Source organism: Scyliorhinus torazame, chromosome 22, assembly GCF_047496885.1.
Source record: "Scyliorhinus torazame isolate Kashiwa2021f chromosome 22, sScyTor2.1, whole genome shotgun sequence".
Taxonomy (NCBI): Eukaryota; Metazoa; Chordata; class Chondrichthyes; order Carcharhiniformes; family Scyliorhinidae; genus Scyliorhinus; species Scyliorhinus torazame.
Genome location: NC_092728.1, coordinates 20841602 through 20868590, shown reverse-complemented (window position 1 = coordinate 20868590; position 26989 = coordinate 20841602). Strand labels below are relative to the sequence as shown.

Genomic DNA, 26989 nt, shown 5'->3' with positions numbered 1-26989 from the left:
TTTAAGGAATGAAATGAAAAATCGCTTATTGTCACAAGTAGGCTTCAAATGAAGTCGCTGTGAAAAGCCCCTAGTCGCCACATTCCGGCGCCTGTTCGGGGGGGCTGGTACGGGAATTGAACCGCGCTGCTGGCCTGCCTTGGCCTGCTTTAAAAGCCAGCGATTTTGCTCGCTATGCTAAACCACTACGCTAAAATGAGATGTACACTGGGTGGGGCGGGGGGGGGGGGGGGGGGGGAAGGACAACTAATGACATTACAGCCCTCTGGAGAAGATGCATAATAATAACCTTCTTAACAACTTCGGACATAAACCGGGAAACCGAATGGCAATGGCGGAGTATAATTTAAATGGTGAAAGATCAAGAAATGTTGACTGACCAAGGGACCTGTGTGTCATAGAATTCCGACAGTGCCGAAGGAGTCTGTTTGGCCCATCGAATCTGCACCAACCCTCCGCAAGAGCACCTTACTCAGACCCACTCTTTTCCCCACCCCCACCCCCACCGCCTTACCCCCTTAACACCCCACCTTCTTGTAATCGTAATCTTTATTATTGTCACAAGTAGGCTTAATTTAACCCTGCAATGAAGTTACTGTGACAATCCCCTCGTCGCCACATTCCGGGCCGGCGCCTGTTCGGGCACACGGAGGGGGACTTTGACATTAAGGGGCAATTTAGCACGGCCAATCCACCTAACTTGCTCATCTTTGTGATTGTGGGAGGAAATCGGAGGCACCCGGAGGAAACCCACGCAGACGCTGGGAGGAAGTGCAGACTCCGCACCGGTCACCCACTCGCGGTTGGAATCGAACCCGTGTCCCTGACCCCGTGAGGCAGCAGTGCTGCCCACTGTGCATACCAGACACTGATGAGCAAGCAGACAGGCACACTGGCTGTTGACGAGGCAACTAGTGTGGGTTGGCCTTCGTTCGTGACGAGGACAGTAGCAAGGATGCCTTCCTGCTGCCATATGGGGCCTTGGTGAGCTCACCCCTTGCCCCATTATGGGCAGTTTTGGCCATCTTTTCCAACAGGATATATTCGTCATAGAGGGGGGGAGTGCAGCGAAGGTTCACTAGAATGATTCCTGAGGTGTCACACTTGTTGTTTCATAGAATTTACAGTGCAGAAGGAGGCCATTCAGCCCATCGAGTCTGCACTGGCTCTTGGAGAGAGCACCCTATCCAAGCCCACACTTCCACCCTATCCCCATAACCCAGTACCCCACTCAAACAACACTAAGGGCAATTTAGCACGGCCAATCCACCCAACCTGCACATCTTTGGGACTGTGGGAGGAAACCGGAGCACCCGGAGGAACCCACGCGCACACGGGGAGAACGTGCAGACTCCGCCCAGACAGTGACCCAAGCCGGGAATCGAACCTGGGACCCTGAGCTGTGAAGCAATTGTGCTGTCCACAATGCTACCGGGGCTTGAGGAGCGATTGGGTTAATGGGGGCCTGTATTCCGCTGGCATTGAGAAGAACGAGGGTGGGGATCTCATTGAAACGTTTAAAGCTCTGACTGGGCTGGATGGGAGGATGCTACTTCCTCTGCCTAGCGGGGGTGGGGCAGGGGGGAGGTTGTCTAGAACAAGGGGTTCTACAGGAACTGCGAAAATCTTGGGGTTCATGTCCACAGATCTCTGAAAGTTGCCACTCAAGTGGACAGCCGTGGAAGAAGGCTTTATAGTGTGTTAGCGTTTATTAACAGGTGGTTTGAGTTTTAAGAGCAGTGAGGTTATGCTGCAACTATACATGACACTGGTGAGACCGCATTTGGAGTATTGTGTGCAGTTCTGGTCACTTCGTTATAGGAAGGATGTGGGATAGATAAGAGTGGACGTTCAGAGACTATTTCCTCGGGTGGATGTAGTCTGTTACAAGGGGGTATAGCTATAAGGTTCAGGGTGGGAGATATAGGAGGGATGTCCGAGGTAGGTTCTTTACTCAGAGAGTGGTTAGGGTGTTGGAATGGACTGCCTGCTGTGATCGTGGAGTCGGACACTTTAGGAACTTTCAAGCGGTTATTGGATAGGCGCATGGAGGCGCACCAGAATGACAGGGAGTGGGATAGCTTGATCTTGGTTTCGGACAAAGCTCGGCACAACATCGAGGGCCGAAGGGCCTGTAATGTTCTATGTGGCAAGGGGTCACGGTCTCCGGATTCAGGGTCGTCCATTTGGGACCGAGGTGAGGAGAAACTTCTTCACCTGCGAGGGAATGAACCTGTGGAATTTTCGACCACAGGAGGTTGTTCGAGGACCAGTCGCTGAATGTAGTTAAGAAGGAAATGGATAGGTTTATAGACTAGAGAGGGGTCAGGGGGAAAAGAGCGGGGGGGGGGGGGGGGAGCGGGTGGCGCTGGATCGACCATGATCCTTTTTTTGAAGGGTCAAAATAATCGCTTCTTGAATCGACATGACTGACTTCTCTCTCTCGCCTCCCCCCCAGGTTCGAACATGCTGCTGGTTGGCGTCCACGGACCCAAGATCCCCTGCGATGAGGTGGTCGTCAAGCACCTGGGGAACAAGCTCTACAATGTCTCTTACATCCTGATGGAGAAGGGCAGTTACATCCTGGTCATCAAATGGGGGATGACCACATCCCGGCAGTCCCTTTCAAATCTCTGTCCCCTGATTCAACACTAAATTCCCTCACTATCAGTTCCGCCTTCCCAACACCGCCTCCTCCTCCCCCCCCCCCCCCCCCCCCCCCCCCACCATGACACCAGCCGGGGGGGGGTAAGAAGCGCCAGTTTTCTTCCCTTTTTGTCAACGGGGGTGGGGGTGGGCGGGTGTTGGGGTGGAGGAAAGAATGTTCTAGAAAGAAAAATTAACAGCTTTGCACTAAATCTTGAACCCGATGTGCACCTCAAATAAAGTTAAACTGCTTAAAAGAATCTCCGTGCTGGAGTGGACCTGGTCTCTGCCTCGTTTTCTGCCGGAAGAGTTTTTCCCTCTGGAATTATTCCCTTTTCCCCAAAATTCCCCCCCCCCCCCCCCCCACCAACTGAGTTTTTTTTTTCTTTAGGTCCGACTTGATTGGGAGCGGGAAGGAAACTTGCTTTCCTGAATATTATTTCTCTTCCCCCCCCCCCCCCCCACTCGCCAAACTCTTCTGGCTCGATCATTTTTTTTTTCCCTCCCCCTTTCTCCCCCCCCCCCCACCCCCCCCCCCCCCCCCCCTAAAAATCTTAGTCCCTCTCTCGGAGTAACGAGACGTCTCCAGGCTGCAGCTGTTGATTTCCAGGGGTATCCACGTTATAAAGGTTGGCGATATTTATCGATGGTAACCGCTGCGTCGCTCACAGTCGCTATCATGTCCGCTTGGGGCAGTCACTTGCTAGCTGACTTTTTTTTTTTAATCTGTCTCTTGTCTCTCTCTCTCTTGCACAAGACAATATTTGTAATGGAAAATTAGAAATAAAAAAAAAAGTTCTCTATTGTAAAAACAAAACTGGGCTTTTGTCTGCTTTCAATTTGGCGCGCGCTTGTGACGTGGTCATCTCGGGGGTCGGGGGGGAACCCAATTTGGTGTGTGCGCGCTTGCGAAGTGGTCCATCTTGGGGGACGGGGGGGGGGACGCAATTTGATGTGCGTGCGCTTGCGATGTGGTCATCTCGGGGGGTCGGGGGGGGAACGCAATTTGGTGTGCACCCGCTTGTGAAGTGGTCATCTCAGGGGTCGGGGGGGGAACACAATTTGGTGTGCGCGCGCTTGTGACGTGGTCATCTCGGGGGTCGGGGGGGGGGAACACAATTTGGTGTGCGCGCGCTTGTGACGTGGTCATCTCGGGGGTCGGGGGGGGAACACAATTTGGTGTGCGCGCGCTTGTGACGTGGTCATCTCGGGGGTCGGGGGGGGAACACAATTTGGTGTGCGCGCGCTTGTGACGTGGTCATCTCGGGGGTCGGGGGGGGGAACACAATTTGGTGTGCGCGCGCTTGTGACGTGGTCATCTCGGGGATCGGGGGGGGAACACAATTTGGCGTGCGCGCGCTTGTGACGTGGTCATCTCGGGGATCGGGGGGGGAACACAATTTGGCGTGCGCGCGCTTGTGACGTGGTCATCTCGGGGGTCGGGGGGGGAACACAATTTGGTGTGCGCGCGCTTGTGACGTGGTCATCTCGGGGGTCGGGGGGGGGAACACAATTTGGTGTGCGCGCGCTTGTGACGTGGTCATCTCGGGGATCGGGGGGGGGAACACAATTTGGCGTGCGCGCGCTTGCGATGCGGTCATCTCGGGGGCCGGGGGGGAACACAATTTGGCGTGCGCGCGCTTGCGATGCGGTCATCTCGGGGGTCGGGGGGGGAACACAATTTGGTGTGCGCGCGCTTGTGACGTGGTCATCTCGGGGGTCGGGGGGGGGAACACAATTTGGTGTGGCGCGCGCTTGTGACGTGGTCATCTCGGGGATCGGGGGGGAAACACAATTTGGTGTGCGCGCGCTTGCGATGCGGTCATCTCGGGGGCCGGGGGGGAACACAATTTGGTGTGCGCGCGCTTGTGACGTGGTCATCTCGGGGGCCGGGGGGGAACACAATTTGGTGTGCGCGCGCTTGCAACGCGGTCATTTCGGGGGTCGGGGGGGAACGCCGTCACCTGGGGGGGGGGTGGTGGGCGGGGTAGAAAGAGTCTAACCGTGTGTGATCCGGCAGCCCCTCCGACCCAGCTCGTCTGTCTTCTTCACTCTCCATCCGACACTTGCGCTGACATCTCTGTCCACCGTCTTCGCAGCTCTGGCTCCTCCCACCTTCACCATAAAGACATAGAGAAGTCGGCCGCTCGGCCCATTGAGTCTGCTCCCCCATCCAATCAGATCCTGGGATTCTGATCTGATAATCCTCAACTCCACTTTCCCGCCTTATCCCCGTAACCCTCGATCCCCTCACTGATTAAATATCCGTCTCTCTCGGCCTTGAACACACTTAACGGCCGGCCTCTACTGCTCTCTGCGGTAAAGAATTCCACAGATTCACTCCCCTCGGAGAGAAGGAATTCCTCTCATCTCTGTCTCAAATGGGCTCCCCTGACTCTGAGATTCTGCCCTCTGGTCCCAGACTCTCCCACAAGAGGAAACATCCTCTCAGCATCGACCCCGTCAATCCAGAATCCTCTCTGTCTCAATAAGGTCGCCTCACTCTTCTAAACTCCCAATGAGTACAGGCCCCGGCCTACTCAACCCCTCCTTATAACAAAATCCCTCCATTCCCGGGATCAAGTGAACCTTCTCTGGACTGCCTCCAATGCCGGGATATCTTTCCTTAGATAAGGGGACCAAAACTGCTCACAGTATTCCAGGTGTGGTCTAACTAACGCCTTGGACAGTTTTATCAGGACGTCCCTATTTTCATTCTCCATTCCCTTTGAAATAAAGGCCAACATTCCATTCGCCCTCCCGATGACCTGCTGAACTTGCATGCTCGCGTTTCGTGATTTACGCACGAGGACCCCTAACTCCCTCGGTGCTTGCAGCTTTCTGCAGTCTTTCTCCATTTCAATAACATTCAGCTTCTTTATTCTTCCTACCAAAGTGCAGAACTTCACATTTTCCAATGTTATATTCCATCTGCCCACTCGCCTACCTGTCTCCATCCCTCTGTAGATTCTGTGTCGTCCTCCCCACTTGCCTTCCCACCTATTTTTTTGTCTTCCACAAACTAGGCAATAGTGCATTCACTTCCCTTGTTCAAATCATTAATATATATTGTGAATAATTGTGGCCCCAGCATGGATCCCTGTGACACTCCACTAGTTACAGGTTGCCATCCTGAAAATGCCCCTCTTATCACAACTCTCTGTTTTCCATTAGTTAGCCAATCCTCTATCCAAGCTAATATACTATCCCCATCACGATAGTCTCATCTTATTAAGTAGCTTTTATGTGTTCCTTATCAAAAGCTTTTCTGGAGGTCTAAGTATATCACATCTACTGGTTTCCCTACATTTACCCTGCTCGTTACCACCGCAAAGAATTCTAATAAATTTGTCGGGCATGATTTCCCCGACATGAAGCCATGCTGACTGCTCAGTTTAAGGATTCTTGGAACATTTTCCAGAATTTAAGGATTCTTTGAAGATTACTATCAGTGTATCCACTATCTCTGTAGCTTTTTTTTTTAAATCATGTTTTTTAAATTCATTGATGGGAAGTGGGCATTGCGGCTGAGCCAGCGTTTCCTGCTCATCCGGAGAGCATTGGGAATCCACCACATTGCTCACTTGCTCTGTCTGTCTCGCTCTCTGTCTGTCTCGCTCTCTGTCTGTCCTCGCTCTCTGTCTGTCTCGCTCTCTGTCTGTCTCGCTCTCTGTCTGTCTCGCTCTCTGTCTGTCTCGCTCTCTGTCTGTCTCGCTCTCTGTCTGTCTCGCTCTCTGTCTGTCTCGCTCTCTGTCTGTCTCTCGCTCTCTCGGCCTGTCTCTCGCTCTCTCGGCCTGTGTCTGTCTCTCGGCCTGTGTCTGTCTCTCGGCCTGTGTCTGTCTCTCGGCCTGTGTCTGTCTCTCGGCCTGTGTCTGTCTCTCGGCCTGTGTCTGTCTCTCGGCCTGTGTCTGTCTCTCGGCCTGTGTCTGTCTCTCGGCCTGTGTCTGTCTCTCGGCCTGTGTCTGTCTCTCGGCCTGTGTCTGTCTCTCGGCTGTGTCTGTCTCTCGGCCTGTGTCTGTCTCTCGGCCTGTGTCTGTCTCTCGGCCTGTGTCTGTCTCTCGGCCTGTGTCTGTCTCTCGCCTGTGTCTGTTCTCTCGGCCTGTGTCTGTCTCTCGGCCTGTGTCTGTCTCTCGGCCTGTGTCTGTCTCTCGGCCTGTGTCTGTCTCTCGGCCTGTGTCTGTCTCTCGGCCTGTGTCTGTCTCTCGGCCTGTGTCTGTCTCTCGGCCTGTGTCTGTCTCTCGGCCTGTGTCTGTCTCTCGGCCTGTGTCTGTCTCTCGGCCTGTGTCTGTCTCTCGGCTGTGTCTGTCTCTCGGCCTGTGTCTGTCTCTCGGCCTGTGTCTGTCTCTCGGCCTGTGTCTGTCTCTCGGCCTGTGTCTGTCTCTCGGCCTGTGTCTGTCTCTCGGCCTGTGTCTGTCTCTCGGCCTGTGTCTGTCTCTCGCCTGTGTCTGTCTCTCGGCCTGTGTCTGTCTCTCGGCCTGTGTCTGTCTCTCGCCTGTGTCTGTCTCTCGGCCTGTGTCTGTCTCTCGGCCTGTGTCTGTCTCTCGGCCTGTGTCTGTCTCTCGGCCTGTGTCTGTCTCTCGGCCTGTGTCTGTCTCTCGGCCTGTGTCTGTCTCTCGGCCTGTGTCTGTCTCTCGGCCTGTGTCTGTCTCTCGGCCTGTGTCTGTCTCTCGGCCTGTGTCTGTCTCTCGGCCTGTGTCTGTCTCTCGGCCTGTGTCTGTCTCTCGGCCTGTGTCTGTCTCTCGGCCTGTGTCTGTCTCTCGGCCTGTGTCTGTCTCTCGGCCTGTGTCTGTCTCTCGGCCTGTGTCTGTCTCTCGGCCTGTGTCTGTCTCTCGGCCTGTGTCTGTCTCTCGGCCTGTGTCTGTCTCTCGGCCTGTGTCTGTCTCTCGGCCTGTGTCTGTCTCTCGGCCTGTGTCTGTCTCTCGGCCTGTGTCTGTCTCTCGGCCTGTGTCTGTCTCTCGGCCTGTGTCTGTCTCTCGGCCTGTGTCTGTCTCTCGGCCTGTGTCTGTCTCTCGGCCTGTGTCTGTCTCTCGGCCTGTCTCTGTCTCTCGGCCTGTGTCTGTCTCTCGGCCTGTCTCTGTCTCTCGGCCTGTGTCTGTCTCTCGGCCTGTCTCTGTCTCTCGGCCTGTCTCTGTCTCTCGGCCTGTCTCTGTCTCTCGGCCTGTCTCTGTCTCTCGGCCTGTCTCTGTCTCTCGGCCTGTCTCTGTCTCTCGGCCTGTCTCTGTCTCTCGGCCTGTCTCCTGTCTCTCGGCCTGTCTCTGTCTCTCGGCCTGTCTCTGTCTCTCGGCCTGTCTCTGTCTCTCGGCCTGTCTCTGTCTCTCGGCTGTCTCTGTCTCTCGGCCTGTCTCTGTCTCTCGGCCTGTCTCTGTCTCTCGGCCTGTCTCTGTCTCTCGGCTGTCCTCTGTCTCTCGGCCTGTCTCTGTCTCTCGGCCTGTCTCTGTCTCTCGGCCTGTGTCTGTCTCTCGGCCTGTGTCTGTCTCTCGGCCTGTGTCTGTCTCTCGGCCTGTCTCTGTCTCTCGGCCTGTCTCTGTCTCTCGGCCTGTCTCTGTCTCTCGGCCTGTCTCTGTCTCTCGGCCTGTGTCTGTCTCTCGGCCTGTGTCTGTCTCTCGGCCTGTCTCCTGTCTCTCGGCCTGTGTCTGTCTCTCGGCCTGTCTCTGTCTCTCGGCCTGTCTCTGTCTCTCGGCTGTCTCTGTCTCTCGGCCTGTCTCTGTCTCTCGGCCTGTCTCTGTCTCTCGGCCTGTCTCTGTCTCTCGGCCTGTCTCTGTCTCTCGGCCTGTCTCTGTCTCTCGGCCTGTCTCTGTCTCTCGGCCTGTCTCTGTCTCTCGGCCTGTCTCTGTCTCTCGGCCTGTCTCTGTCTCTCGGCCTGTCTCTGTCTCTCGGCCTGTCTCTGTCTCTCGGCCTGTCTCTGTCTCTCGGCCTGTCTCTGTCCCTCTCGGCCTGTCTCTGTCTCTCGGCCTGTCTCTGTCTCTCGGCCTGTCTCTGTCTCTCGGCTGTCTCTGTCCTCTCGGCCTGTCTCTGTCTCTCGGCCTGTCTCTGTCTCTCGGCCTGTCTCTGTCTCTCGGCCTGTCTCTGTCTCTCGGCCTGTCTCTGTCTCTCGGCCTGTCTCTGTCTCTCGGCCTGTCTCTGTCTCTCGGCCTGTCTCTGTCTCTCGGCCTGTCTCTGTCTCTCGGCCTGTCTCTGTCTCTCGGCCTGTCTCTGTCTCTCGGCCTGTCTCTGTCTCTCGGCCTGTCTCTGTCTCTCGGCCTGTCTCTGTCTCTCGGCCTGTCTCTGTCTCTCGGCCTGTCTCTGTCTCTCGGCCTGTCTCTGTCTCTCGGCCTGTCTCTGTCTCTCGGCCTGTCTCTGTCTCTCGGCCTGTCTCTGTCTCTCGGCCTGTCTCTGTCTCTCGCCTGTCTCTGTCTCTCGGCCTGTCTCTGTCTCTCGGGCCTGTCTCTGTCTCTCGGCCTGTCTCTGTCTCTCGGCCTGTCTCTGTCTCTCGGCCTGTCTCTGTCTCTCGGCCTGTCTCTGTCTCTCGGCCTGTCTCTGTCTTCTCTGTCTGTCTCGCTCTCTGTCTGTCTCGCTCTCTGTCTGTCGCTCTCTGTCTGTCTCGCTCTCTGTCTGTCTCGCTCTCTGTCTGTCTCGCTCTCTGTCTGTCTCGCTCTCTGTCTGTCTCGCTCTCTGTCTGTCTCGCTCTCTGTCTGTCTCGCTCTCTGTCTGTCTCGCTCTCTGTCTGTCTCGCTCTCTGTCTGTCTCGCTCTCTGTCTGTCTCGCTCTCTGTCTGTCTCGCTCTCTGTCTGTCTCGCTCTCTGTCTGTCTCGCTCTCTGTCTGTCTCGCTCTCTGTCTGTCTCGCTCTCTGTCTGTCTCGCTCTCTGTCTGTCTCGCTCTCTGTCTGTCTCTCGCTCTCTGTCTGTCTCTCGCTCTCTGTCTGTCTCTCGCTCTCTGTCTGTCTCTCGCTCTCTCGGCCTGTGTCTGTCTCTCGGCCTGTGTCTGTCTCTCGGCCTGTGTCTGTCTCTCGGCCTGTGTCTGTCTCTCGGCCTGTGTCTGTCTCTCGGCCTGTGTCTGTCTCTCGGCCTGTGTCTGTCTCTCGGCCTGTGTCTGTCTCTCGGCCTGTGTCTGTCTCTCGGCCTGTGTCTGTCTCTCGGCCTGTGTCTGTCTCTCGGCCTGTGTCTGTCTCTCGGCCTGTGTCTGTCTCTCGGCCTGTGTCTGTCTCTCGGCCTGTGTCTGTCTCTCGGCCTGTGTCTGTCTCTCGGCCTGTGTCTGTCTCTCGGCCTGTGTCTGTCTCTCGGCCTGTGTCTGTCTCTCGGCCTGTGTCTGTCTCTCGGCCTGTGTCTGTCTCTCGGCCTGTGTCTGTCTCTCGGCCTGTGTCTGTCTCTCGGCCTGTGTCTGTCTCTCGGCCTGTGTCTGTCTCTCGGCCTGTGTCTGTCTCTCGGCCTGTGTCTGTCTCTCGGCCTGTGTCTGTCTCTCGGCCTGTGTCTGTCTCTCGGCCTGTGTCTGTCTCTCGGCCTGTGTCTGTCTCTCGGCCTGTGTCTGTCTCTCGGCCTGTGTCTGTCTCTCGGCCTGTGTCTGTCTCTCGGCCTGTCTCTGTCTCTCGGCCTGTCTCTGTCTCTCGGCCTGTCTCTGTCTCTCGGCCTGTGTCTGTCTCTCGGCCTGTCTCTGTCTCTCGGCCTGTCTCTGTCTCTCGGCCTGTCTCTGTCTCTCGGCCTGTCTCTGTCTCTCGGCCTGTCTCTGTCTCTCGGCCTGTCTCTGTCTCTCGGCCTGTCTCTGTCTCTCGGCCTGTCTCTGTCTCTCGGCCTGTCTCTGTCTCTCGGCCTGTCTCTGTCTCTCGGCCTGTCTCTGTCTCTCGGCCTGTCTCTGTCTCTCGGCCTGTCTCTGTCTCTCGGCCTGTCTCTGTCTCTCGGCCTGTCTCTGTCTCTCGGCCTGTCTCTGTCTCTCGGCCTGTCTCTGTCTCTCGGCCTGTCTCTGTCTCTCGGCCTGTCTCTGTCTCTCGGCCTGTCTCTGTCTCTCGGCCTGTCTCTGTCTCTCGGCCTGTCTCGTTTATTTTCTGCTTTTTTGGTCATTTTTTGTTGCTATTTTAAAATGTTCCCAAACCGCTGGCTTATCACTAATCTCTGGCACCACGTTTTTTTCTTTCCTTCCGTTTCATACTATTGCCCCTTAGTTAACCATGGGGGAGTTATCATCTTCCTACTCCCTCACGGGTTGTAAGTCAAGAAACTATTTTCAGAAACGTCTGCCATTGCTGATCAACTGTCTTTCCTACTAGACTCCTCTCCCAGACTCCGACCTAGTTTCTTTGTAATTAAGTGTAGCACACTTGTTTCTGACCCACGTTTCTCACTCTTCAGCTGATTAGCAATCACGTTCTGGTCACTGCTGTCCATGGGATCTTGGTACTCTTCCTTATTACATGTTATCAAATCCAAAATATCCTGATCCCTAGTCAGAATCCACAACATATTGGTCGAGGAAACTGTCCCCAGACACACAATCTGCGTGCAGTTTAAACTCACCCATGATTAAAATGCAGCACTTTTCGCATGCCTGTATTCTCTCCTGATCTATTGCCCACCCGTTGTATAGTTGGGGGGCTTGGCAACAACTCCTGCCAGTGTCGTCTTCCCCTTGTTAGGGATACCTTGCAAATAGAAATATAATTATTAAAAACTGTCACCCAAACTGTGATCTCTTATCTCCACTTGAGCAAAACCCATCTCTGGTCAAAATCCCTTTATAATGTAGTTTGCTGACCCAGGAATCCTTGCTGTAAAGAGATGTCTTCGATGAACCGCTTTGAGGGAGAAAGAGAGCGAGTGCGCGAGATCTCCAGGAACCAGCAGCAGATTCTTCCCTTTGTCAAACTCCTGTTTAACCTGGCTGGCTTTTCAGAGCCTGCTGCTTTGGTTCCCAGTCAGAATCTTAGCTGCTAGTCCGTTCACTGGCCAATCAAAACTCAACGTTTTCAGAGAAGCTGCTCGTCTATCCTGGTCCCAATCTAAAACTGAACTCCGACACTGAAAGCTCAACGCCTGACTGCTTCAGTGCCCTGGATCCTCCCACCAATTGCATCATCGAAACGCAATGCCTCTAGTTATCTACTCCCCAGGGGACCCTCTTCATATCAATAAAATTCCATTAGCCCAAACTTTTACGATGTTTTAATTGCACCACTCGCCCTCAAAAAGACCAGCTGAATTTCAAACCAGGATGTTTGAAATCACGACTCCAGCAGTCTTAACACCCCCAGGATTTTAACCCTTACTGCACCAAACACATGTAATTCAATGTATCTGAAATTCCTACGTTACCTTCATCCATACGGTGCCTAAATCCTCCGATTCAAGATAATTTCTTGCTGTTGTATTTATTTAATCTTATACTATCACAGAGCCAGATACAGAGTAAAGCTCCCTCTACACTGTCCCCATCAAACACTCCCAGGACAGGTACAGCATGGGGTTAGATACAGAGTAAAGCTCCCTCTACACTGTCCCCATCAAACACTCCCAGGACAGGTACAGCACGGGGTGAGATACAGAGTAAAGCTCCCTCTACACTGTCCCCATCAAACACTCCCAGGACAGGTACAGCACGGGGTGAGATACAGAGTAAAGCTCCCTCTACACTGTCCCCATCAAACACTCCCAGGACAGTTACAGCACGGGGTGAGATACAGAGTAAAGCTCCCTCTACACTGTCCCCATCAAACACTCCCAGGACAGGTACAGCACGGGGTTAGATACAGAGTAAAGCTCCCTCTACACTGTTCCCATCAAACACTCCCAGGACAGGTACAGCACGGGGTGAGATACAGAGTAAAGCTCCCTCTACACTGTCCCCATCAAACACTCCCAGGACAGGTATAGCACGGGGTTAGATACAGAGTAAAGCTCCCTCTACACTGTCCCCATCAAACACTTCCAGGACAGGGACAGCACGGGGTTAGATACAGAGAAAAGCTCCCTCTACACTGTCCCCATCAAACACTCCCAGGACAGGTACAGCACGGGTTTAAACCGAGTAAAGCTCCCTTGATCAGCTGCTTGTCCCAGGCCAGCACGACCGAGCCGTTCTGAGGGACTGCTCGGGTTGCTGCTATTGGTGCCAGTGGGCCACCAGGGGTAATTTGAGCTTGGCGAGGGTGGGTACTGGCATTCTCCCCACCCTGAGGGGCTGGGTGGGATTCGTTACCTGAAAGAACAAAGCTCATTTACAACCAGAACCATTTTGCTCCTCACCAAAGGAAAACTGTAGGATCAGCGGCTGCGTGGTTTTCGGGCCTGAAGGATTAGCGGCTGCGTGGTTTTCGGGCCTGTAGGATTAGCGGCTGCGTGGTTTTCGGGCCTGTAGGATTAGCGGCTGCGTGGTTTTCGGGCCTGTAGGATTAGCGGCTGCGTGGTTTTCGGGCCTGTAGGATTAGCGGCTGCGTGGTTTTCGGGTCTGTAGGATTAGCGGCTGCGTGGTTTTCGGGCCTGTAGGATTAGCGGCTGCGTGGTTTTCGGGCCTGTAGGATTAGCGGCTGCATGGTTTTCGGGCCTGTAGGATTAGCGGCTGCGTGGTTTTCGGGCCTGTAAGATTAGCGGCTGCGTGGTTTTCGGGCCTGTTGGATTAGCGGCTGCGTAGTTTTCGGGCCTGTAGGATTAGCGGCTGCGTGGTTTTCGGGCCTGTAGGATTAGCGGCTGCGTGGTTTTCGGGCCTGTAGGATTAGCGGCTGCGTGGTTTTCGGGCCTGTAGGATTAGCGGCTGCGTGGTTTTCGGGCCTGTAGGATTAGCGGCTGCGTGGTTTTCGGGCCTGTAGGATTAGCGGCTGCGTGGTTTTCGGGCCTGTAGGATTAGCGGCTGCGTGGTTTTCGGGCCTGTAGGATTAGCGGCTGCGTGGTTTTCGGGCCTGTAGGATTAGCGGCTGCGTGGTTTTCGGGCCTGTAGGATTAGCGGCTGCGTGGTTTTCGGGCCTGTAGGATTAGCGGCTGCGTGGTTTTCGGGCCTGTAGGATTAGCGGCTGCGTGGTTTTCGGGCCTGTAGGATTAGCGGCTGCGTGGTTTTCGGGTCTGTAGGATTAGCGGCCGTGTGGTTTTCGGGCCTGTAGGATTAGCGGCCGTGTGGTTTTCGGGCCTGTTCTTTCAGGATCCAGGGGACCATTAATATAAGACGGTCACTAAATAAGTCCACTCACGTGGGGGCAGGGCAATTCAGGATAAAGGTCTTTACCCAGAGAGGGGGGAGAATGTGGGACAAGTTCCCATGGGGAGTGGGGGGAATGTGGAACTCGCTCCCACGGGGAGTGGGGAGAATGTGGAACTTGCTCTCACGGGGAGTGGGGAGAATGTGGGACTCGTTCCCACAGGGAGTGGGGAGAATGTGGGATTCGCTCCCACGGGGAGTGGGGAGAATGTGGGATTCGCTCCCACGGGGAGTGGGGAGAATGTGGGACTCGCTCCCATGGGGAGTGGGGTGAATGTGGAACTCGCTCCCACGGGGAGTGGGGAGAATGTGGAACTCGCTCCCACGGGGAGTGGGGAGAATGTGGGACTCGCTCCCACAGTGAGTGGGGAGAATGTGGGATTCGCTCCCCGCGGGAGCGGGGAGAATGTGGGACTCGCTCCCACGGGGAGTGGGGAGAATGTGGGACTCGCTCCCGCGAGGAGTGGGGAGAATGTGGAACTCGCTCCCAAGTGGAGTGGGGAGAATATGGAACTCGCTCCCACGGGGAGTGGGGAGAATGTGGGACTCGCTGCCACGGGGAGAGGGGTGAATGTGGGACTCGCTCCCACGGGGAGTGGGGAGAATGTGGGACTCGCTCCCGCGGGGAGTGGGGAGAATGTGGAACTCGCTCCCACGGGGAGTGGGGAGAATATGGAACTCGCTCCCACGGGGAGTGGGGAGAATGTGGAACTCGCTCCCACGGGGAGTGGGGAGAATGTGGAACTCGCTCCCACGGGGAGTGGGGAGAATGTGGGACTCGCTCCCACGGGGAGTGGGGAGAATGTGGGACTCGCTCCCACGGGGAGTGGGGTGAATGTGGGATTCGCTCCCACGGGGAGTGGGGAGAATGTGGGACTCGCTCCCACGGGGAGTGGGGTGAATGTGGAACTCGCTCCCACAGGGAGTGGGGAGAATGTGGGACTCGCTCCCACGGGAAGTGGGGAGAATGTGGAACTCGCTCCAACGGGGAGTGGGGAGAATGTGGAACTCGCTCCCATGGGAAGTGGGGAGAATGTGGAACTCACTCCCACGGGGAGTGGGGAGAATGTGGAACTCGCTCCCACGGGAAGTGGGGAGAATGTGGGACTCGCTCCCAGGGGGAGTGGGGAGAATGTGGGACTCGCTCCCACGGGGAGTTGGGAGAATGTGGAACTCGCTCCCACGGAGAGTGGGGAGAATGTGGGACTCGCTCCCACGGGGAGTGGGGCGAATGTGGGTCTCGCTCCCACGGGGAGTGGGGCGAATGTGGGTCTCGCTCCCACAAGGAGTGGGGAGAATGTGGAACTCGCTCCCACGGGGAGTGGGGAGAATGTGGGACTCGCTCCCACGGGGAGTGGGGAGAATGTGGGACTCGCTCCCACGGGGAGTGGGGAGAATGTGGGACTCGCTCCCACGGGGAGTTGGGAGAATGTGGAACTCGCTCCCACGGAGAGTGGGGAGAATGTGGGACTCGCTCCCACGGGGAGTGGGGCGAATGTGGGTCTCGCTCCCACAAGGAGTGGGGAGAATGTGGAACTCGCTCCCACGGTGAGTGGGGAGAATGTGGGACTCGCTCCCACGGGGCCAAACACGTGAGGGAGAAATGAATAGAAGTGGTAGGGGGTGCCGGGAGATTTGAAGTTGGGGTGTGGCAGAAACAATGGCACGAAGCAGAGGGGCCGAATGGTATGTCTCTGGGTCTGTAGACACAATGTAGCTTTCTTCCCTCCCTCCCCTGTTCTCTCCTTCCTCTCACTGTCTCTCCCCTGCTCTCTCTACCCTACTCCATTTCTCCCTCTATCTCCTTCTCTCCCTCCTCTTTCTTGCTCTCCATTTCTCTCTCTCCCCTTCGCTTCCTCCCATTCTCTCTCTCTCTCTCTCTCTCTCTCTCTCCCTCTCCCCTTCTCTCTCCCACTCTCCCCTTCTCTTGCTCTGTCCCATGCTCTCTCTCCCACCCCTCCGATTCTCTCTCTCTCTCTCTCTCTCTCTCTCACTTCCCTCTCTCCCAGGTCTCTTTCCCCTCTCCCCCCTCTCTCCCCCCTCACTCACTCCCCTTCTTTTCCCCGTTTCCCCCCCTGCTTTCTCCCTCCCCTTCTTTCCCTCTCTCCCCTTCACTATCCTGCTCTCCCTCTACCCCTTCTCTCTCTCGCCCCTTCCCTCTCCCCTTCCCTCTCCCCCATCTCTCTTTCTTCCCCTCGCCCCTTCAGTCTCTCTCACTCTCTCCCCCTTCTCTCTCCCCTTCTCCCTCTCCCCCTTCTCTCTCTCCTCCCCTTCTCCCTTGGGGAGCATAAGATGGAAACAGGAACTGTCAGGGATAGGCACAATTGAGATGTGGATCTTGTTCAAGGAACCAATACTGCGTGCCCTTGAGAGGCATGTCCCTGTCAGGCGGGGAGGAAATGGTCGAGTGAGGGAACCATGGTTCACAAAAGAGGTTGAATGTCTTGTCAAGAGGAAGAAGGAGGCTTATGTAAGGATGAGAAAACAAGGTTCGGTTAGGGCACTTGAGGGATACAAGATAGCTAGGAAGGAGCTCAAGAAAGGGATTAGGAGAGCGAGGAGGGGGCATGAGAAGTCCTTGCCGGGTCGGATCAAGGCTTTTTACACTTATGTGAGGAATAAAAGAATGACCAAGGTGAAGTTAGGGCCGGTCAAGGACAGTAATAGGAACGTGTGCATGGAGTCTGAAGATATAGGAGAGGTCCTAAGTGAATACTTTTCTTCAGTGTTCACAAAGGAGAGGGGCCGTGTTGTTGAGGAGGATAGTGCGATACAGGCTGGTAGTCTGGAGGAGGTAGATATTCGGAAGGAAGATGTGTTAGAAATTTTGAGAAGCCTGAGGATAGATAAGTCCCCTGGGCCAGATGGGATATATCCTAGGATTCTTTGGGAGGCGAGGGATGAGATTGCAGAGCCTTTGGCTTTGATCTTTATGTCCTCACTGTCTACAGGAATAGTGCCAGAAGACTGGAGAGAGGCAAATGTTGTCCCCTTGTTCAAGAAAGGGAATAGATATAACCCTGGGAATTATAGGCCGGTTAGTCTCACTTCGGTCATCGGTAAATTATTGGAAAAGGTCCTGAGGGATAGGATTTATGATCATTTGGAAAGATACAGCTTAATCCAGAATAGTCGGCACGGATTTGTGAGGGGTAAGTCTTGCCTCACAAGTTTGATTGTATTCTTTGAGGAGGTAACTAAGAACGTAGATGAAGGTAGAGCAGTTGATGTCGTATACATGGATTTTAGTGAGGCGTTTGATAAGGTTCCCCATGAAGAAAGTAAGGAGGTGTGGGATAGAGGGAAATTTGGCCGATTGGATCAGTAACTGGCTATCACATAGAAGACAGAGGGTGGTGGTGGATGGTAAATTTTCAGACTGGAGACCAGTTACCAGCGGTGTACCACAGGGATCAGGGTTGGGTCCCCTGCTATTTGTGATTTTTATCAATGACTTGGAGGAGGGACTGAAGGGTGTGTCAGTAAATTTGCTGATGACACCAAGATTGGTCAAGTAGTGGATGAGGTGGAGGGCTGTTGTAGGCTGCAAAGAGACATTGATAGGATGCAGAGCTGGGCCGAAAAGTGGCAGATGGAGTTTAACCCTGATAAGTGCGAGGTGATTCATTTTGGGAGGACAAATTTGAATGCGGATTACAGGGTTAACGGCAGGGTTCTGAGGAATGTGGAGGAGCAGAGAGATCTCGGAGTTCATGTCCACAGATCTCTGAAAGTTGCCACCCAAGTGGATAGAGCCGTGAAGAAGGCCTATAGTGTGTTAGCGTTTATTAACGGGGGGATTGAGTTTAAGAGCAGTGAGGTTATGCTGCAACTGTACAAGACCTTGGTTAGACCACATTCGGAGTATTGTGTGCAGTTCTGGTCACCTCATTATAGGAAGGATGTGGAAGCATTGGAAAGGGTGCAGAGGAGATTTACCAGAATGCTGCCTGGTTTGGAGGGTGGGTCTTATGAGGAAAGGTTGAGGGAGCTAGGGCTTTTCTCATTGGAGCGAAGGAGGATGAGAGGTGACTTAATTGAGGTGTATAAGATGATGAGAGGGATAGATCGAGTGGATGTTCAGCGACTATTTCCTCGGGTGGATGTAACTGTTACAAGGGGGCATAACTATGAGGTTCATGGTGGAAGATATAGGAGGGATGTCAGAAGTAGGTTCTTTACTCAGAGAGTGGTTGGGGCGTGGAATGCACTCCCAGCTATGGTAGTGGAGTCAGACACTTTAGGACCTTTCAAGCGGTTATTGGATAGGCGTATGGAGTGCACTCGAATGACTGGGAGTAGGTTGATTTGATCTTAGTTTCAGACTAGTTGGGCACAACATTGTGGGCCGAAGGGCCTGTACTGTGCTGTACAGTTCTATGTTCTCTCGCCCCCTCTCTCATCCCTTCTCCCTCTCCCCTTCTCGCCCTTCTCTCTCTCCTCCCCATCTCTCTCTCCATCTCTCTCTCCCTTTCGCTCTCTCTGTCTCCCTCCCCGCCCAGCGGTATGCATCGCGTGTGCCAACCTCACCCTGTGGTGGAGGATGTGGCTGGTGTTGCAGACAACAACATGCCAACTGCCAGTCTGCAGGCCTTGCCCACATCCTGTGCAGACAGAGAGGGAGAGGACTAATAATGGCAGGACCTGCGAATCAGGGGCCTGTGAACAGCAGGGGCACCGCACTGTGGGAGGGTCAGTGCTGAGGGAGCGTTGCACTGTCGGAGGGTCAGTGCTGAGGGAGCGCCGCACTGTCGGAGGGTCAGTGCTGAGGGAGCGCCGCACTGTCGGAGGGTCAGTGCTGAGGGAGCACCGCACTGTCAGAGGGTCAGTGCTGAGGGAGCGTCGCACTGTCGGAGGGTCAGCGCTGAGGGAGCGTCGCACTGTCAGAGGGTCAGTGCTGAGGGAGCGCCGCACTGTCGGAGGGTCAGTGCTGAGGGAGCGCTGCACTGTCGGAGGGTCAGTGCTGAGGGAGCACCGCACTGTCAGAGGGTCAGTGCTGAGGGAGCGTCGCACTGTCGGAGGGTCAGCGCTGAGGGAGAGCCGCACTGTCGGAGGGTCAGTGCTGAGGGAGCACCGCACTGTCAGAGGGTCAGTGCTGAGGGGTGGCGCACTGTCGGAGGGTCAGTGCTGAGGGAGCACCGCACTGTCAGAGGGTCAGTGCTGAGGGGTGGCGCACTGTCGGAGGGTCAGTGCTGAGGGAGTGCCGCACTGTCGGAGGGTCAGTGCTGAGGGAGCACCGCACTGTCGGAGGGTCAGTGCTGAGGGAGCGCCGCACTGTCAGAGGGTCAGTGCTGGGGGAGCGCCGCACTGTCGGAGGGTCAGTGCTGAGGGAGCGCCGCACTGTCTGAGGGTCAGTGCAGAGGGAGCGCTGCACTGTGGGAGGGTCAGTGCTGAGGGAGCGCCGCACTGTCAGAGGGTCAGTGCTGGGGGAGCGCCGCACTGTCGGAGGGTCAGTGCTGAGGGAGTGCCGCACTGTCTGAGGGTCAGTGCAGAGGGAGCGCTGCACTGTGGGAGGGTCAGTGCTGAGGGAGCCGCACTGTCAGAGGGTCAGTGCTGAGGGAGCGCCGCACTGTCGGAGGGTCAGTGCTGAGGGAGCGCCGCACTGTCGGAGGGTCAGTGCTGAGGGAGTGCCGCACTGTGGGAGGGTCAGTGCTGAGGGAGTGCTGCACTGTCGGAGGGTCAGTGCTGAGGGAGCGCCGCACTGTCGGAGGGTCAGTGCTGAGGGAGCGCCGCACTGTCGGAGGGTCATGCTGAGGGAGCGCCGCACTGCCGGAGGGTCAGTGCTGAGGGAATGCCGCACTGTCGGAGGGTCAGTGCTGAGGGAGCAGTGCACTGTCGGAGGGTCAGTGCTGAGGGAGCAGTGCACTGTCGGAGGGTCAGTGCTGAGGGAGCAGTGCACTGTCAGAGGGTCAGTGCTGAGGGAGCGTCGCATTGTCGGAGGGTCAGTGCTGAGGGAGCGCCGCACTGTCGGAGGGTCAGTGCTGAGGGAGCACCGCACTGTCGGAGGGTCAGTGCTGAGGGAGCAGTGCACTGTCGGAGGGTCAGTGCTGAGGGAGCGCCGCACTGTCGGAGGGTCAGTGCTGAGGGAGCGTCGCATTGTCGGAGGGTCAGTGCTGAGGGAGTGCCGCACTGTCGGAAAGTCAATGCTGAGGGAGCGCCGCACTGTCGGAGGTGTAGCCACCTGAGTTGGCCATTTCCCGACTTAAAATGGAGGACAGCAAAGGCTGAAGGGAAATTCAGCCAACAGAGGGAAAAACTAGCAGGTGCAAGTTTATTGTGTATTAGACTCTGCAAAAACCCAGACAGCATCGATACAAGCAGCCATCTGCATAGTAATAAACACCGGGGCTGTTTAGCACAGCCTCCCCGAACAGGCGCCGGAATGTGGCGACTAGGGGTTTTTCACAGTAACTTCATTTGAAGCCTACTTGTGACAATAAGCGATTTTCATTTTTTCATTTCATGTAGCGGCCATCGACATAGTAATGAGCGATCCCCGGGAACAATCAAAACATTTAACATAAACAAGGCCAAACCAGACTCCCCGGCGCCAGCAGGAACCAACACAAAAGAGGTTAACGGACACTTAAAGACTGCCCAACGATCGGGGAACAGCTCCAGTATTGGAGAAATCGATCCAAATCGATGTGGAGCGAATTCTGTCAAAATGAGGAAACAGGTCCCGGGAGTATAGGACATACTTGGTGGGAGAACCTGAACGAGATTCACAAGAAGAGCTTAGGAAAAGCTCGCAAGCCGAAGGCAATCGTGTCCTGTTTGGCACAATTGCGAGGCACAGTGGAGGTCGCTATGACGCTCCGGAAAGAGAGAGAAGGCATACATCGAATGAGCAAGGTCGATGTCAGTGAGGTAGAGAAAGAGAATGTAGAATTAAGGAGGAAGTTAGCAGCAGAGGATGGAGAAGTGGATGATGCCAAGACGGCACACCAGTCTTGTATGGCGCACCTAAGCAGCTGCCAATACCAGTACGAAAAGGCCTATCAGGACACGCAACGTGCAGTCCTGGTACGAGAGGAAACCGAGAAGCAGGTAGAGGCATTGCAGAGGCAGTGTAGTGACCTGAAGGCAGCGTTAAGAGCACTCCATGCTGCCACCACGGAGCAAAGACAAAGCTCACTAGACCACGCAAAGTCCCGGAAGCAGATTGAAGAACTGCAATCTCTGCTTTCAGTTCAAAAAGGATTCCAGGAAACCTTTGGATCCAAGTTAGATGAGGGTACGGCCCTGATTGGGAAGAATTGAGTGAGACAGCACAGAGATATGTTCAGGTGCGCAGGGAAAGCCCCAGAAGAGAAAAGCGCCCCAACCTCCCACAGAGCAGATAGTTCAGGCTCCAATGAACCCAGTCACCACCCACCGCACAGCCACATCGGACGACATGGAATTTCTGTACACCACCCCCTTAACAGTAACCCAATTACAGGACGCGTGCGATAAAATCAAACCGTTCCTCCCCACCTCAGACCTCCACCACTTCTTTGCCAGAGTAAAACAGCAGGCTACCATGTACGGCCTGGATGAGCGAGAGCAAGTGAAGCTCACAGTTTTGAGTTTAGACCCTTCGGTCGTAGCAGCCCTTCCCGACCCACAGAATATAGGAGGAGGCACCCTTGCAGAAATGCATACCGCGGTCCCAGACGCGATCGGGTATAACCGGGGTGACCCCGTAGATGGCCTCAGTAAGTGCAGGCAAAAGAAAACCGAGCACCCCACAGCGTTTGCTGGACGCCTGTGGATCCATTTTGCAGCAGTTTTCGTAGACTGAGACCATGCCCATTTGTCCCCAGACAACATGGCCAAATGGACCCGCACCCTTATCTCCCATGCCACAGAAACAGGACAAAAAGCTTGTGCCAATTATGATCCCTCAGAGGAGGCTCATAATGAGAAATGGGTTGTAAAAAGATTGTCCCGCACCTGGGAGCAATCTGTTCAAAACAAACCTGCAGTTAAAAATCCCGAAGAACAGCAGGCAGAAGCAGACATACACACAGTTAAGGCACATCAGAACCCCGCATGGGTAAATGAAGGCAGGAACAGCCCCCTACAAAAGTCACAGGAGTGTTACAACTGTGGACAGTTAGGACACTTTGCAAGAGAATGCAATGCCCCACGAAAGCCACAGAGAGCCCAGCAGGCAGGCACTCTGAATAAGAATAGGACAGAGCCCATACATAGTGTGAGCACCCATTCAGATCAGACGGACCTGACCGGAATGGACTGACGGTGTTCGGGCTCCCCCCAGTTGGGTCTGCGACACCCTTTGGGATAGGTCCGGCCGACCAGTAGTTGCAGCAAAGATACGGGGACAGCCCATCGAGTTTCTCTGGGACACAGGAGGGTCCCGCACCACAATAAATTCCTCCACCATGTTTCAAAAGGACACGTGGCCCACTACAGCCACCATCATCCTCAGCGGCTTTACAGGCCACTCACAGCTGGGACACATCCACTGGGATCCAGTCAACCAATGTGTCTGGAAAATGGCAAAATCCGCAAGAGCCCCCGCAACGCTCAACATAGGAGAATATGCAAACTGAATTAGCGCAGTAGGCGAATTTTGGTTCGACCCGACCACAATTAGCACAGACAAGCAGGTTAGGGCAGTTCTGCAGAAGCACAGGACAGCATTCGCGACCCACAAACACGACTGTGGCCGGATGACTGGTTCCGTACAAATCACAGGACCTGACCCTAGACCCCCAAAGCAACACGGATTTCCCCAAGAGGCAGAGGGAGAAATCGCAAAAGTTATCGACAGCTTATTAGAGCAGGGCGTACTTGGATCAGTAGCCTCCACTGATAATGCCCCGATTTGGCCAGTGAGAAAGCCCGATGGATCATGGCGACTGACCATCGATTACCGGGAACTCAACAAAGTCACCCCCGCAGCAGCCCCCACGGTAGCCACAAGTCCCGAGACCATGCTCAAGCAGGGACTCAACTCACAATACTTTACGGTTTTGGATGTCAGTAATGGATTCTGGTCCATTCCATTGGCAAAGGCGTGCCAGTATAAATTTGCCTTCACCTTTAAAGCACAGCAGTACACGTGGACATGCCTTCCACAAGGATTCCACAACACCCCCTCCATTTTCCACCGACAGCTGGCAAATGGTTTGTCAAAATTTTCACACCCCGAATGTCTGGTACAGTATGTGGACGACCTATTACTGCAGACAGACACCAAGGCAGAGCACATCGAGCTTCTGTCCGAACTCCTGGAACTCCTACAGAAGATTGGTTGTAAAGTAAACCCCAAAAAGGCCCAGATTTTGGAAAACAAGGTGATATATTTGGGTACAATTATCACACATGGTAAATGCGAGATCGAGCATAAAAGGATTGACTCGATTGTCAAATTGCCCCTTCCCCAGAATGTTTCAGCCCTCCGTTCGTTTTAAGGACTGGTTGGCTACTGCCGAAACCACATTGACAGTTTCGCCAACAAGGCAGCACCCCTCTTAGACCTCCTAAAGAAAGGAGCCCCCTGGGAATGGCTTCCGCAGCATACGGATGCTTTGGACTCTTTGAAAAGAGCCCTCATAGCAGCCCCCGCACTACAAGTTCCAGACCCACTTTCCCCTTACGCCATAGAGGTAGCGACCACAGACCGCACCCTTTCGGCCGTGCTCCTCCAGGAACGGCACGAACAGTTAAGGCCCGTGGCTTTTGCCTCCAGAGTTTTAGATGCTGTGGAGCAGGGATTTTCAGCCTGTGAAAGGAACCTGCTCGCAGTTTTTTGGGCAGTACAATATTTTTCATACATAACCGGACTGAACCCCATCACAATCCTGACGGAACACCCCCCCACCTAACTTTTACTGGACGGACGACTCAAGGACGGTACCGTCAGTCAGATTAGAGCAGCCAGGTGGACCCTTCTTTCGCAGGGACGGGACATCACTGTGAAAAGGACCAAGACCCACACTTTCCTAGCCGCCAACCTTCAGTACCCAGGCACCCCCCATGAATGTGAAATTATCTCACCGCACCACAACACAGGCCCCTTTATTGCAAAAACACCCCCAAAAAGATAAGTAGTTCACCCCAGAGCCCCAGCACACAGACACGTGCGAACGCATCAAGATATATGTGGATGGATCTTCCACAATATTAGAAGGGAAGCGCATAACAGGATGCGGTATTTATGTCGAGGACGTGCAGGGACGCGCCCTAGAAGAAATAGCAATAAAACTTCCAGGTCACTTAGGCGCGCAGGCGGCAGAACTAGCAGCCATTGCGTACATTATGGATCACCCAGATTCCTTCCCCAGCCCAGCAGACATATACTCGGACAGCCTCTATGTCTGCAACAGCCTTACAGAGTTCCTACCCCTGTGGAAAGCAAGCGAATTTGTTTCTGCAGACGGAAAACCCCTCCCCTCAGCCCCATTGCTCCGCCACATTTTAGAAAAAGCACAGAACAGGACTTTTGGAATAGTTAAAGTTCGAAGTCACCATCGTTCCTCCCCCCCCTGGAAATGTAAAAGCCGACGCACTGGCAAAAGCAGGTTCCAGGCATGGATATTTTTGGACACCCCCCGAAAGCGCACCAGTGAATGCAGTTCAGGTCTCGCAGACTAATATCGAGGATTTAGTGCAGGCCCAGAAGCAGGACAGCAATCTCAGGGAGATTTTAAAAGGAAACTATCCAGCACCCTATGATAGATTTAAAAATGCACTGACCACACATGACAGTGTGGTGTTAAAAGACACCCTTTATGTGGTTCCTGAACAGGACAGGAATCAGCTTATTTGTTTATTCCATGACAGTCATGGACATCAGGGAATTGATCCCACTACAGCCCACCTCAGGCAGCTCTGTTGGTGGCCAAGTTTAAAAGACGATGTAACCCACTACGTTGAGAATTGCCTTATCTGTGCCCAGAACAATCCGGACAGATACGCAAAGAAAGCTCAGCTTAGCCACACCCGCCCCGTTAATGGCCCCTGGACTAACCTCCAGATTGATTTTATAGGACCATTGCCCCCTTGCAGGAATGGTTATAAATATGTACTCGTGGTGATAGACACGTTTACCAAATGGGTGGAAGCATTCCCATCCAGAACGAACACTGCAAAGACCACAGCCAAGATCCTAACCCACCACATCTTTACGAGATGGGGACTCCCCCGCAGCATTGAATCCGACCAAGGTTCCCATTTTACGGGACGTGTCATGAAGAACGTCCTCACGATATTTGGCATGACCCAAAAATTCTACATCGCATACCACCCCCAGTCAAGTGGTATCGTGGAGCGCATGAATCGGACCCTAAAACAACACCACTTGGGACTCAGTCCTCCCTTTTGCGCTGATGTTTTTGCAAAATACGGTTTCAACATCCACAGGTTACACCCCACACACCCTCATGACCGGACGCCCCATGAAAGGCACAGAATTTTTATTGGGATTAGATTTGACCAGCCCCGAAGTGACGGCCCACACACAGGAGAAAGCAGTAGAACAATTAGTGGCGAATGTTAAAACGGCTCAGCTAGCAGCCGCAGTACGATTAGGCACACGAAAGAAACAGAGCAAGGCCCGTTTCGATAAGACAGTGCATGCGACTGAGTTCAGTGTAGGACAGCAAGTCATGCTCTCCGTATACAACCCCAGCACATTCCTGTCACCAAAGTACTCGGGTCCGTACTCCATTGCGGACAAAGTAAGCCCTTCCGTCTACAAGATAAAGTTCCCCAATGGAAAGACTGCCTGGTTCCATATCAATCAGCTTAAAGCATATGGACCACAGTCTAACCACGCACATCACGTCATGCTCGACGCAGCAGACCACGCCCCGCCCACAGCCAACGTAACCCTACCCTCCCCCAACACGTCCAGCCCAGCCATGGACTCGACCTCGACTCCACCTCCGAACTATAGACTCCGCCCCGGAATGCCCACAGACTGCAGCAGCAGCGACAGCGACTGTGACTCGGACGATAGCCACAGCACGCCCCCCTACCATCCCCATGCAACAGGACCCACGCCCAGCGAATCTGACCACGATTCGAGTGATCCCTTCACGATCACTTTCCTGAACAAACCCCACCACCGACCTACCATGACAACCCCGATTCAGTCTCCACAGAACTAGACATCACCCATTGGCACCGAGATAATTCGTACAAACTCGTCCGGAATGACGAGAGGGATCCCGAATCACACCAACCAGCCCTATCAGCCCTGATACACTCGAGAGTTTGGCATCCGGGAGAAGATGACGACTTTGAGTCTGACTCCCAAAGCGAGAACCCCTTTGCGACCCTGTTCGCAACCGATAACTGAGGTGTCCAGATGATGTTTTTAAAAGGAACCGCTTGGGAGAAAACGGTGTCCTTTCTGATGGAACCTGCAGCATGTTGTTTAATGTTGTTTGCAGTGGTATTGTTAAATGTTGTTTGTAAGATCGGAAATTATTTTCACGGCCCCACGCCACCACCCTCCTGACGCCCACTGGCAGTCAGAGAAACTAGTTTGTCCCGGACGCTAGTTCAGAGGAACTAGTTTGTCCGCAGAGACTTCTTAATGTCCCAGACGCCAGTTCAGAGGAAGTCGTCTGTCGACAGAAACACAGACCCCCGTTCGTAACGGCCCTTCTGGTTCGAGGAAGGAACCAATACGGCAACCCCCCCACGATGACTACATTTCTTGCCCGTTCTTGTCGGTTGCTCAGGCAGTGGAGAAACAGCATTGGGACCCGCCCTGCCTGGGAACCCCCCTCTGGTCAGCTACGCTCAGGTAGGGAACACACAGCGTTGGTCGCCGTCCTACCCAGGGATTCCATCCAAATCTTACCCGTCGCGGCCCATACGCACCTCATTTCGGCACTTTTGGTTCAAGAAGTTTTGTTTGTTTTCAGGCGACCCTTAGGTTGCCATCCCTCTGCTATTTACATCCTGAAACATTTGGATGGTAAACCGCACAGTCTGCGAGACGGCTCGCACTGGTTCAATATTTTTAAGCGTGTCTTGTCCGGAACATTCGGTTTTTTTTAAAAATGAGGGAGTCACACATGGTGACAAATTGTAAAGGGAGAATTGGCACTGAAGGACAGACATACTAACAGATGAGATACTAAACCAAGATAGTAACAGATACTATGCTCGATCCCACAAAACCCCAGAAGCTCCAGGAAAAGAGATGAAGAGAAGAGAAAGAAA

General features: G+C 54.4%; 1 protein-coding gene across 1 annotated transcript in view; it reads left to right on the top strand.

The window, feature by feature from the left end:
• Positions 1-2721, top strand: part of LOC140399453 (filamin-A-like) — a 64909-nt gene extending 62188 nt beyond the window's left edge. Inside the window, 2 exon segments of the mRNA XM_072489030.1 lie at positions 2454-2609; positions 2611-2721. Of these exon segments, the coding sequence (XP_072345131.1) occupies positions 2454-2609; positions 2611-2644 (190 nt within the window). The 3' untranslated portion in view covers positions 2645-2721.
• Positions 2722-26989: the final 24268 nt, after the last annotated feature.